The sequence below is a fragment of the Strongyloides ratti genome, scaffold srae_chrx_scaffold0000002 (genome assembly GCF_001040885.1).
Source record: "Strongyloides ratti genome assembly S_ratti_ED321, scaffold srae_chrx_scaffold0000002".
Lineage (NCBI taxonomy): Eukaryota > Metazoa > Nematoda > Chromadorea > Rhabditida > Strongyloididae > Strongyloides > Strongyloides ratti.
In genome coordinates, this window is record NW_020171510.1 from 506,745 (window position 1) to 519,901 (window position 13,157).

At 22.0% G+C, this 13,157-nt stretch overlaps 5 protein-coding genes across 5 annotated transcripts; 4 read left to right on the plus strand and 1 right to left on the minus strand.

Annotated features, from left to right (window-relative positions):
* Positions 1 to 343: 343 nt before the first annotated feature.
* On the plus strand, positions 344 to 1,541 carry SRAE_X000110800 (Tetratricopeptide-like helical domain and Tetratricopeptide repeat-containing protein; the record flags this gene model as incomplete). Its single annotated transcript, XM_024643695.1, has 2 exons — positions 344 to 1,054; positions 1,116 to 1,541. The coding sequence occupies 2 exons, from the start codon at positions 344 to 346 to the stop codon at positions 1,539 to 1,541; spliced, it is 1,137 nt and encodes a 378-aa protein (XP_024498570.1).
* Positions 1,542 to 2,132: 591 nt separating this feature from the next.
* Positions 2,133 to 2,768, plus strand: SRAE_X000110900 (Veli; the record flags this gene model as incomplete). The annotated part of the gene is made up of 1 exon (XM_024643807.1): positions 2,133 to 2,768. The coding sequence occupies one exon, from the start codon at positions 2,133 to 2,135 to the stop codon at positions 2,766 to 2,768; it is 636 nt and encodes a 211-aa protein (XP_024498571.1).
* A 1,193-nt stretch (positions 2,769 to 3,961) lies between these two features.
* Positions 3,962 to 6,382, plus strand: SRAE_X000111000 (Hypothetical protein; the record flags this gene model as incomplete). The annotated part of the gene is made up of 2 exons (XM_024643918.1): positions 3,962 to 4,031; positions 4,086 to 6,382. 2 exons carry the CDS (start codon positions 3,962 to 3,964, stop codon positions 6,380 to 6,382), a joined length of 2,367 nt encoding a protein of 788 aa, XP_024498572.1.
* Positions 6,383 to 6,892: 510 nt separating this feature from the next.
* On the minus strand, positions 6,893 to 10,198 carry SRAE_X000111100 (Amino acid transporter, transmembrane family-containing protein; the record flags this gene model as incomplete). The annotated part of the gene is made up of 4 exons (XM_024644029.1): positions 6,893 to 7,169; positions 7,246 to 8,127; positions 8,170 to 8,469; positions 10,191 to 10,198. 4 exons carry the CDS (start codon positions 10,196 to 10,198, stop codon positions 6,893 to 6,895), a joined length of 1,467 nt encoding a protein of 488 aa, XP_024498573.1.
* Positions 10,199 to 11,312: 1,114 nt separating this feature from the next.
* Positions 11,313 to 13,027, plus strand: SRAE_X000111200 (Transcription factor HNF-4 homolog; the record flags this gene model as incomplete). Its single annotated transcript, XM_024644140.1, has 9 exons — positions 11,313 to 11,322; positions 11,446 to 11,533; positions 11,606 to 11,685; positions 11,736 to 12,058; positions 12,116 to 12,250; positions 12,317 to 12,572; positions 12,626 to 12,780; positions 12,830 to 12,925; positions 12,980 to 13,027. 9 exons carry the CDS (start codon positions 11,313 to 11,315, stop codon positions 13,025 to 13,027), a joined length of 1,191 nt encoding a protein of 396 aa, XP_024498574.1.
* Between the last annotated feature and the right edge of the window lie 130 nt (positions 13,028 to 13,157).

Consider the following 13,157-nt stretch of genomic DNA (forward strand, 5'->3'; position numbering starts at 1 on the left):
TAGTTCATGTAAACATTGGTATTTCTCTTTTTCATTGAAATCTTTTTTTATCAAAATTTACTTATGTATTATCAACAATTTAATCATAAATTTTATTCATATACATTACAAATAATGCAAAAACTTGTAAAATTATTTTTATTAAACACTATTAAATAAAATAATTTTTAAAAATAAGAAAATTTATAAATTTTTTTCTCTTATCACGTTATTTATTGGAATAAAGTCTTTTGAATTAACATAAAAATTATTTTTATATCAAAATTCTGAAATAGTTGAATAAATCATATCTATAATTTTTTTTATTTACCAAGTTTTAATCCAATTGTTTAATATTTTAGAAATGAAAGTTTTCACTTATTTGAAATACTTTAAAACAAATCAATTCTTGAAATTTAATGCATCAATTTCTTTGTTTAAATATCCTTCATTATCTTATAACATAATAATAAAAAAATCACATAATGAAAGAAATTATGAAAATAATAAAGATAAGTTTAATTTATTTACCAAAAACTTAAAAAATACTTTATTATGTGGTACATTAGTATTTTCAATTAAAGAATTCTTTGAAAATGATTGTATAAAGTTGGATGATGATCCATTAAAAGATTTAGTAAAACAATCCTGGTTACATGCAAAATGGAATAGTTATGAAAAAGCTATTGGTTATCTTCATAAAGCTTTAGAATTAGCTTATAAGCAAAAAAATGATTTAATTATGACAAGAATATATCTCGAAATGGCAGATATTTTTGTTTTGTCAAAAAATGATGCTGAAGATTTATACAAATTGGTATTACAAAGATTAACTAATATTCATAATATTTCAAATTTTCATCCCTCATATATTACAACTTCAATTAAATTGGCATCTGTTTTGGCTGAGAAAGGTAATATTCGCGACGCAGACATTGGTTTTAAACATTGTATATTAACACAAAAAAATAATGTTTTAAAAATAGAGAAAGATTTAAATAATGAAATAAATAATGAAGTACTTACTGCTAAAGCTTTATATGGTTATGCTCTTAATGCATATGCACAATTTTTGGTAAATTTTTATTTATAAAATAAATGTAAAAAAAATTTTTTTTGTTATATTAAATTTTAAGATTAAATATGGTGGAGAGAAATTAATATCAGAGGCTCAGATGTACATCGATAATGCAATTGACCAGTCTAATATAGTATTTGGTAAAAATAGTACGTCAACTCTTCATTTAATTAACAATTTTTGTGCTCTTTGTATAATGAATAATTATTTTGAAATAGCAAAAGAATATCTTGAAAAAGCAATTAAATCTATTGAAGAAAATTTAGGAAATGAAGAAATTCTTGTAGGAATGTATTGTAACTATGCTGAAGCATTATATCATTTAGGAAATATTGAGGAATCTTTAACTTTTGCTAATAAAGGTCTTTTATTATCTGAAAAATGTAGTAAGGAAATTAATGTATTTACTGCTAATTATACTGATTCACTAAAGAAAACAATTAAAAATGAAAATATAAAAGAAAAAAAATGGTTTCTCTTTTAATATACATATATATATTTCCTTTTTTTTCCATTGTTAAAATAACTTGGAAGTGTATATGTGTAAGACAATTTAGGTTTAATGTTAAAAATAAAAACTATAAAAAAAGAAGCATTATATTTTTAAATATCACAAATATATATATTATTTCGAAAAATTATTTTTATTTTTTTAAATTAATAATTAAACATTTTACTTATAAATATATATACATATAAAATTATTATTATTATATCATTATTATATTATTATTAAAATTTATTGTTATAAATTAGAATATATTTAATATTAGTAGTAGGAGCTTATGATAATCTTCTTTTTATTGGGAGAATGTATATACTAGCAGTCTATTGACAAAATATATCCACTTATCCCACATAAGCATTATTTCCTCTTTAGTTTAAAGAAATCAATATAAATTTGTATGAAAAATTTTAATGAAAAGACTTCTTAAATCTTATGTCAAATTTAATTTTACTATATTCTCTATCATTTTATTACTTATCATTGAACTTTCCTATTGCAATAATAAATTATTAATGAAAAAAAAATTATCTACTTTTATCAATTTATTTATAGGTTTTCTATATTACTATGGAAGGTGCAGTAGAATGGAATTCACCACAAATATGTGATGTTAATATTGAAAGAGATATTTCAAGGATAACAGAATTATTAGAACATTGTGCTAGTACTGGTGAATTAAGTGATGATAATATTGTGCCTTTAATAAAAATATTACAAAGTCCTTTTATGAATGCTGTACGTGAAGTATATGAACATGTATATTATGGTTTAAATGATTCATTTACATCACCAGAACAACAAGCAAATGCTACTGCAAAAGCTACAGTTGCTGTATTTGCTGCATCTGTTGGTCATGCACATCCCCGTGTTATAACATTGCCTAAAAATGAACAAGGTTTAGGTTTTAATGTTATGGGAGGTAAAGAACAAAATTCACCAATTTACATATCACGAATAATTCCTGGTGGTGTCGCAGAAAAAAATGGAAACTTAAAACGTGGTGACCAACTTATTTCTGTCAATGGAATCAATGTTGAAAAAGAATGCCATGAAAAAGCTGTTGAATTATTAAAAGCAGCTAAAGGTTCCGTTAAATTAGTCGTAAGATATACACCAAAATTATTAGAAGAAATGGAGAGGCGTTTTGAGAAACAAAGACGTCGAACCAATCAACAATCTCCTTCTCTCCCAAGAAATAAATAGAATCATTAAAAGTTATATTATAAATTTAAAATACCCTTATCAGTCATTCAATTACTATATTATTGTTTAAAAAAATTTGTTTATAAAAAATTTATTTTTAAGTTATTTTATTTTAAAACTAATTATACTGATTTTTTTTTTGCCAATTATTCAATACCATTTCATTTATATATAAATTATTTACAATTTTTAAAAATTAACTTTTTATTCCACAAATTTTTCATATATTTTTTTTTTTATAATTTTTTTTTTACCAAATTGGTTATATATAAATTTGAGGAGGAGACATATTCATTCTTTCATCTTAAATGAAATATATTGCCTATATAAATAGAAACTACAAATAATTTTTTAAGGTGTTTCCCCTTTAAGCCCTCCTTTTTTTATTTTTTTATTATTATGCCTAGCTTTTATATATTTTAATTTTATTCTTTACCTTCTTTTCATTCTTTTATGATAGGTTGATTTAGAATAATATAATTATATTATATATTATATTAATTTTACTTATAGATAGCGTTAAATTATTTTACATATTAATCATTATTAAAAAAGTTACTTGAAAATATAGTCATATTAAAAAATTAAATTAATTTTTATTGTATTTAAATATAAATATTTTATATTTCAATCTTTTTATTTACCAATATTAATTCTTTATTTTTCTTTTAATAATATTTGTTATATTATTTTTTAATAATCAAAAATTTTATTGAATATATTTTTATTCATGCATGCCATTTCTTCACATATATATCGTAAAGTTTTATAGGAAATAGTAGTTTATTTACGCCTTAAATGCGTTATTTTGTGTTATATATTTATATAAATATATATCCAAAAATTGAAAAAAAAAAAAGAAAAAAAAAACTTTTACATACTATAGGAATATTAAAAATACCAATATTACTTTATATGAGATTGAGGGAATGCTAAATATTGAACGATGTTCCAATATCTTTCTAAAAATAATATATTATAGCCGTAATAGCTTATAGTATTTAATAATATTTTTCCAGAAACATTATTGACTAACTGAATTGCTGCCAACGCGGCGTTCTTATCTTTTATAATTATTTAATAAAAGAAAAATATTGTCCTAATATTATATTATTATCTACAGATAAAAACAAACAAAAAAAAATATACCATTTTAATATATATTTTATTTAAAAATAAAAAAGAAATTAAATATGTCGGGAATAACTTATAGAGAACGTGGAGGCAATCGTAGAGGAAATAAAAAAAATCTTCCATTAGTAGGCAAGTTTTATTTAGTTTTAAATAAAGTATTTACAATAATTTTATAAATTAAAGGATTTCGTAATAATCGTATACAACCACAATTATTACAACAACCAATCTATCCATCATTTATACATGATCATAGTAATAATTATCTTACTTGTCCCAGAAATCATCAACCATTTATTTCGGTAGGACAACTGACCCATCCTACAATTATTAACGGAAGACTGAACATGAGTATACCACCACCATCACTAGCATATCCATTTCTTCCACAAAATATACCACCAAATGGTACTACTGTAGCATTTTTTGCTCAACCACAATATTTATCAAATCAACAACCAGGAATGAGATATAATGGAACATATCAATCATATGTTCCAACAATATCCATTCCGCAAAATAGTCAAAATTCATCCGGTTCACAAGGACAAATACCAATACAAAATTTTCAACCACATCAAAATAGTCAACCATACATATCTGGTATACAAGGAATGACTTTGAATCAACCATATATATCAAATCATCCATTATACACCAATACACAACCACCTTTTACAACTATTCCTCCTTTACCAAATTTTCAACATATTCAACCAGTTGTAACTGTTCATCCAATTCCATCAATTATACCATCTTTTCCAGGAATAGTTTCGCAAAATATGATACCATCAAACAATTCATTACTTCATCCAATTGGATCAAATTTACATACATTACCTCCTGAATCTAATGATATTGTATCATTAGGTGGAGTTCAATTTTCAACGATAGGACAAAGTAATGAAAAAAAAGATAAGATTAAACGTGAAAACCGTGAAAAAATTCCTTTGAAAATTTTGGATCCTAATACAAATGAAGAAATTATTGATACTCCATCAGAGGTAAAACCAAAATCTGATATTGCTTTAGATGATTGTGTAAAAAATACAAATAATATACAATCAACAAATATGATAGTTGTTCAAAGTCGAGTAATGACACCAAATTCAACGTTGTTACAAAATCAACAAATAAATAATCAATCACATATTATTTCTAATGGAATTTATCCAATTCATTATCCAATAGAAAATCATCAAATAATGCCAAATTCTCACTATATTCCCAATTCACAGTTGCAAAGAAATCAATCAAATATTTATATAAATGCCGCAACAGAAAATTTTAATACAAGAGAACATAATAATTGTAATGGAATTTTATATAATAATAATAATAATATAAGATATCATACTGGTAATGAATTTCATTCAAATTTTAATGATATTGATAGAAAAAATTTTCCCATATCTTCAATTAATAATATTGATTCAAATAATAACAATTCTATAGTAAAAAATAATATTAATGAACATTCATCTATTTCAAGTATACAAGAATCAACTAAAAAAATATCTATCACTAATAATAATAAATCTATTAAAAGTTATAATGGTGGGACAAATACATATTATACAAATCATCTCATAAATAATTTACATACTCATTCAGAAGAGGAAAATGATAAAAACATTTCAACTCCTGATAATCACAATCATGTTTATGGAATTAAAAATAAAAAAAGAAAAAAAATAAAAAAAATTACAAGAGATTCTTTATCATATCCATCATCGGTTCCTTCTATATTTAGAGGAGAACATACATCATATAGAAGTATATCATCAAATACAATAAGAAATTTATCACCTTTTAAAGATAAGCAAACATTTCGTAGGGGTAAACAATCAAATTTAAATGAAGAATCATCAAATTTAAAATTACAAAATTTATTAACATATAATTTTGAATCTTTAACAATAAGAAATATTTTATTACCTTCAGGAACAAAACAAATTCCTATTATTGCTGGTGGTAATAACAATAAAAATTATAAAAAAACATTAAATGAATCTTCTCAAACATCACAAAATGAATCACTTGTGAATGATAATTATTGTAATACCACTTCAATAGATTTAATTGAAAATTCATTTCATAATAAAAATTTAAATAATAATGAAAAAAATGATAAAATATTTGATGATAATTTAAGTATTTCAAATCAATTGAATATTAAAAATACAAAAAGAAAAAATAATAATGATGAAGAAAAATTATTAATTAATAATGAAAACAATAAAACTGATATTTTAGAAAATTGTAATGATAATGTAAATAAACAATCTATTAGTTCAAGTAATGTTCAAATTTCTGGAGAATCTTTATTACCAATAATAAATATAGATAAAACAGAAGAAGATAAATATATTAAAGATGAAGATAATCATGAAAAAAAAAAAAAAACAGATAAAAAAAATAAAAAAGAAAATAAAGGAAATTGTGATAAATATAACAATCAAAATAGAAAAAAAAAGTAAAGTGTATATTTATTTTAAAATTAATTTATAAACTTTTATTATTTAATGATACAAAATTTATTATAAATGTACATTTTTAATATAATATTTGTTTTTATAATGATTTTTAATAAAATATAATTAATTTTAATTTATTTTTAATATTATTAAATTGTATTAATATAAATATTATTCATTTTAAAATGTGTAAATTTAAAAAAAAAAAAATTAAAAAAATGTTTTATAATCGATCTAAATATTTATTTTAAAAATAAAAGATATTTAAAATTATTAAAATTTATTTATATTATGATAATATTTTAGATATCATATTTATAATACAGACATAAAAACGTTGATTATATGTTAAAATTTATTTTATTAATAAAATATTATTATATAAACATTATTTTGTATATTTAGAAAAACTTTCTTTTTTTTATTTATAATCATTATAGTTACGACAAAAAAATTTATTTATCATTGAAAAATTTATATACAATGAACCTTAGAAATATAAATAATTTTAATTTAAATTGATATATTATTTAAGCAAACATTGATATCATTATATCTTGATTCATTTAAATATTTTCCACAACAATTAATAAGTTTAAATGATTCTATAATTTTTGGTGTTGTTATATCATTTTCACCAAAATAATTTTTTAAATAACAAGGCATTGAAAATTGACTATCACTCATTTCGTTTATTGCACTAATTGTTGTTGCAATACCACATATTAATGATAAAATAATTATTATTGAATTTATGATTAATTTTGAAGTATTAGTATTTTTGTAAACACTGAAAATAGATTATATTATAATAATTTTTTTTTAAATAATAAAAATAATATTATATATATAAATAAATTACTTACTCTAGTATACTTGGATAAATGTCATTTTCATCCTTTTTTTCATTAATATTATCTCTAATCATTTTAAGTCTTGTTTCCATAAAAAGATAAAAAAATGATGGCATTAAAGCTGATGTTAATGTAACACAAGTACCACCAATTAAGTTTAATATTGGACCAAAATTTGGGACAGTTTCAGCAGTGAAAACAATTATTCCCATAACAAAAGTTCTAACACCTATTCTTTGCCAACCAAAATGATGTGGTATATCTAAATAATGTTCTACTTCTTGATTTAATGGATTTATAACAATTGTTAATGTTAATATACAATGAATAGCAATAAATGCATTTGCAATATTTTGTAATAAAGGTATTTGTAAGGATGATATTATACTATCTTGTACACTATCACCATATACCATGTATCCTAATACAGTAACTGGAATATACATAGTTAATACCAAAATAAATGCAACAATAGATGATCTTGTAAATTTATTTGGTTTTTTCATATCATGTTGTATTGTTGGAAATACAGCATGACCACCAAATGAAAACATAAATGTTCCTAATGATAAAAATAAATTTTTTATGCTAAATGGAGGATAATTAGCTACTGGTGCACAAGTTTTTAAATCACTTATTGTTCCACTAAATATAATAATTACAGCAAAAAGTGTTGTAAACATTGCAACTACAATTGCCCACCAAAAATCTTGTGGTGATTTAAGAAATGTTACTGGTAACATAATACTAGCAACAATAAGTAACATAATACATGATCCTACATTATTACCTATAAATGAAAATACAATATCATTGATAATTTTTGATGCTAATAAAAGATAAACAATTGAAACACCAAATAACATTCCATTTATTACAAATGATGTAAATGTTCTAAAAGTAATAAATAATATTGGTAAAATATTTTAATATTACCTTGATCTTTCACCCATACTTTTTAAAGCCATTTCTGGATATGGTTTTCTACAATGTTCATTATATTCTGGCCAATTTTGGCACATACGAATCCAATTTTGTCCTAACATATGTGCTGTATATGTAAAAACAATAAATAATATAATCATAATTAATAATCCAGCCATTAAACCTGATTTAACCATGGCAAGAGGCATTGCTACAACCCCACCACCGGCTAAATCAGCAACAATAAATAATGATGTTGTTATCCAATGTAAACCATTCAATTTTCCTTCAATTTTAGTAAGCCCCATAATACTATAAAAATATAACAGATTGTTTAATGATTTTTAAAATATAAATTTCTCTTTTAAAGGTATTTTATTCTTTTAAAGCTATTAAAAAAAGTAAACGTAATAAATTTTAAAAGCTTATTTAAAAGAATTATGTATTATTTTGTTTACAATAATCATACTAGTACATATTTTTGTAATTAGAATGATAATTAAATGATAAGTATTATAAGATCAAGGAAATATTAAAAAAATTGATGTCGTATGACAAAACCAAACATGCTCACATAAATCTTTATTTTTTTTTATATAAAAATAAATATTTTCTATTACCATTATATACGATGTCATTTTTCATTTGTAAATGATTATGCTACTTCCAATAGAATAATATAAATAAAAATTTATAAAAATATGTATGTATACATATTTCATTAATAGTGTCAATTTAAACCTGATTATAATAAAAGGATTAGCTGAATGAAAAAAAAAAATTTTTTTTTTCCAATAAAAAAAAAGAAACTAGGAAAATAATAAGGTTTTAATAAATTTTTAAATTTACAATACATTCTTTTTATAGTTTCTTTTTTTTTACAAGAACGATAATAAATCATAGAAAATATGTTTACATGTAACACATTTATTACGATCATCTTACTAGAACAAAAAAAAAATATAATATTTTAAGAGTACAGTTGCTTATTGTTGTATAAATGGCATATTGAAATGGAACGTGTGAAATATTTTGATTTTGTTTCACTATATTATAATAAAAAAAATTATAATCCATAGTAGTTTTGTTAAAATGATTTAAAAACTCGTGACAATGATTATTATTAATAAAATGTAAATAGTTTCATTTTATAAATTATTTAATGCTAAAAATGTAAAAGAGTAATAAAATTCTAAAAATATCAAATAATAAATATTCTATTTAATTAAGCAATTAAAAATTTTATTAATATATTTATTTTATAAATCAGATCAACACAATTATAGGAAAATTAAATTAACAAATATTTTTAAATTAATAACTTTATATTATGAGTTAAATTACATTAATTTACCCGTATATATATAACTATTATTTAGAGTGAAACTAATTTTAACAAATCTCATTCATTATCAAAATTGTATGTATATAAATTATATAGATAAATATATATGCCTATTTTTTTCAATATGCTTTGACATCTCGCTTCAACAGTGCAATGAAGTTAATGTATTTATATATATATATATATATGAAACTAGTTTGGATATGCTTTATCTACTCATATTTTATGGTTTTTTAAACAATTATAAAAGCTTAAAATTTATTAACACATTAATTATATTTTAAAATTAACCTTTTCCATCAAAATTATCTTTTTTAATAAATATAATCTTAAGAATTATTTTATAAATTTCAAATTTATATTAAACAAGGTCAATCTTAAAATATTCTACTTATTAAACATTCATTATTTTTCCTTTTTTTTTCTTTCTCTAATACATAATAAATATGTGAAGAAAAACTATATAAATGTAACAAAAGAAACAAAAAATAATTTTTAAACATCACTAAAAGACAAAATATTGTTTACCAAAACTTTTTTTTTTTATTATTTATCAATTTTTATGTTAAGAAAAAAAAAATACAAGTATGCTTTGTAGAGATATTTTATCACTACACAAATGATCCGGTCAAAAGATACACATTCATTTTTAACACTTTTTTTTCCGCCCATTCATAAAACTTCCTACATTTTCATATTTAGCTATTTGATGATTTGACAACATTTCCAATAATATATACACAAAAAGAATTACAAACTGATTGATATTATCATTTTCATTACAAATTTTTTTTCAGATATCTAATATATATTTTTTATAATAATATCGAAAGCTTATTTTTTTAACATATATAGTAGTAACAAAATTGTCATCATGTAATAATTGGAGAGGTATTTATCGTTAAATGGCTGTTCATTTTCATCATTAAAATATTTTATAATTACAATTTTAAAGGTAGCTTTTTAATAATTTGCAACTCTCCTTACTTGTCTAATTTTCTTTTTCTCTTTCAACAAATGATAAAAGTAACATTTGTCCTCGAAAATGATTACTTTTTTCAGATATATTTATTAAATAATATATTATATAATATTATATCTTGGCACATGGTTTGTATACCAACTTTTGCTTACTAACGAAATTATGTTAAATATTATTTTGTTAATATATATATATATTTATAATTATTTTATTTATATATAATGATATTTTTATTTATTTTTTTTATAATTTATTATTAAATATTCATTTTCATCTCGATACTTTTTTCTTATCTTAATATTATATTTAATTTTAATATTATTAACTAAAAATGGCAATTGACAAGTTAATAAAAAAAAAAAAATTATGACGTACCTATATAACAATTATTTTGATAATATTAGCATACTTATAGAGAAGAAACTCGCTTCTTTCCATTAAATAAATTTATCTACGCATATTCATGTGTTAATAAATTTCTTCTATTGATTTTAGAAACACAGAATATTTTATTTTCTCCCATACTCTTTTAAATAATAATTGCAGTCAGCCGGCAACAAGGCTAGAGAAACTTTTGCTCTTATTAAACTTTCTGCATCTCTTACCAATTCTTGTGTATAAGATTGTGATGCACAACGCTTGTTAGAAACACACAGATACGCCAAAAAAAAAAAAAAAACGAAAGAAGCTTTCCAATTTAAAATATTATTATTTTTATAGACGACTTCGGCAACAGTTCTCTAATTGTTGTTTTAAAATCTCATCCAATTTTATTTAACTTTCTTTTTTTTTTTTGACAAAAAATAATTTTAACATTGGAACAATAAAATGGCGCAAAGTAAGTTTTAATTGTTTTAGTTAATGTTTTTTTAACACTTTGAGTTTTTGTTATTATAATAAAAATATGTCATTTTGTCAAAACAATGTTATATGAAAAACTAGCTTTACCTTAAATTTTTAGGACGCAAAGTACCAGAAGGAGAATTATGTGCTGTTTGTTGTGATAAAGCTACTGGTTATCATTATGGAGTAGCATCATGTAATGGATGGTAAATTTTAACATATATATATTTTTTTTAAATAAAATATTGTAATAATTATATATATATACTTTTTTTTAGCAAAACATTTTTTCGTCGAACAATTGTTTCTGAACATGTATTTGTTTGCCAATACAATGGAAATTGTGATATAAACAAAAGTTTGTCTTTATACTTTATTTTATCATTTTATCTTTATATACAATTATAGATGTAAGATGTGCTTGTCGTCATTGTCGTTTCAACAAGTGCCTAGCTGTCGGCATGGATTCTAATGCCATACAAAATGACAGAGACAGAATAGGACCAACAAAAAAACTTAAGCTAAGCAAAAATGAAAGTACTGATGAAGACAATCCCGATTCATCGCCTGGCAACGAAAATAGTGAGGCAGAAAGAATAATGAGAGATCTTAATGGCATTGAAGACCTATGTAATATTCTTCGCACAAAAGTTTTTCCAGAACATAACACAGCAAGAGAAACATTAAAAGCACCTAGTTTGGTTTACCAAGCTTCATCACTTTTAACAGATGTAATGATATAATACTTATTTAAACAAATTGTTCTAACTAATACATTTTTATTTCAGCAATATACAAAATACAAAGACCATTACCCTGCTTCTATGAATGATGTTCAAATGTGGAATATAAGAGAACTAAGATTATGTTTAGAATGGGTAAAAACATTTCCTGAGTTTACTGCTTTACATATAGATGACCAGGTAATAATTAATTTATTATTATTATTTAATATAACTATGTGTTATATATTTCTATAAATATTACAGTTCTCATTGGTACATAATTTTGCTTTTGCATTTAATATTTTAAATCGCGTTTATTATTCACGCGATAGTGGACCTGATAAAATTGAATATCCTAATGGGGCATATATTTTAAGACAACCACAAGAACAAGTTAGAATTCCAGGATGTCGTTCAATTTACCATAGACAAATGGATGAAATTATGATACCTTTTCGCAAATTAATTATTACTAAACCCGAATTTGCTGCTTTCAAGACAATTTTATTATTTAATCCAGGTAAAAAAAAAAATAATTAAAGATATTATACTTATTATTAATATATTTTTAAGACGCTTCTGATATCTCAGTTCATGCTAAGTTGTCCGTTGAGGTAGCAAGAGAAAAATTTGTTCAAGCATTATTTGCTCATATGATTAACAAATTTGGAATCAATGGTGGTGGAATGAGATTCGGGAAGTTGTTATTAATGACTTCTTCAATTCAGGTAATGTTATCTAAAAAATATTTTAAATATTATCAATAAATATTTTTAGCAAATAATTGCGCAAAATGATGAGAATATGCAGGTTATGGAAGTTTTTGGTCATTTCTGGAGAATTGATCAATTTGTAAAGGAGCTTTGCATGAAAGTAAGAGAAAATGATAGAACATAATTAATTTTTTCTAACAATTGCTGCTTTTAGAATTACAATGAACGCCACCAAAACGATGAACAAAAAGAAGAGGAGTAATCAGAAATTCTCCTATAATAAATTAAAACTTTTAGAAGTTGATAATGTATAACAAAAAAGATGGTTCATAATTTGCTTTTTTTTAATGTGATGTTAGATATTATTCATCTAATGGGTTTCATTTTTAATA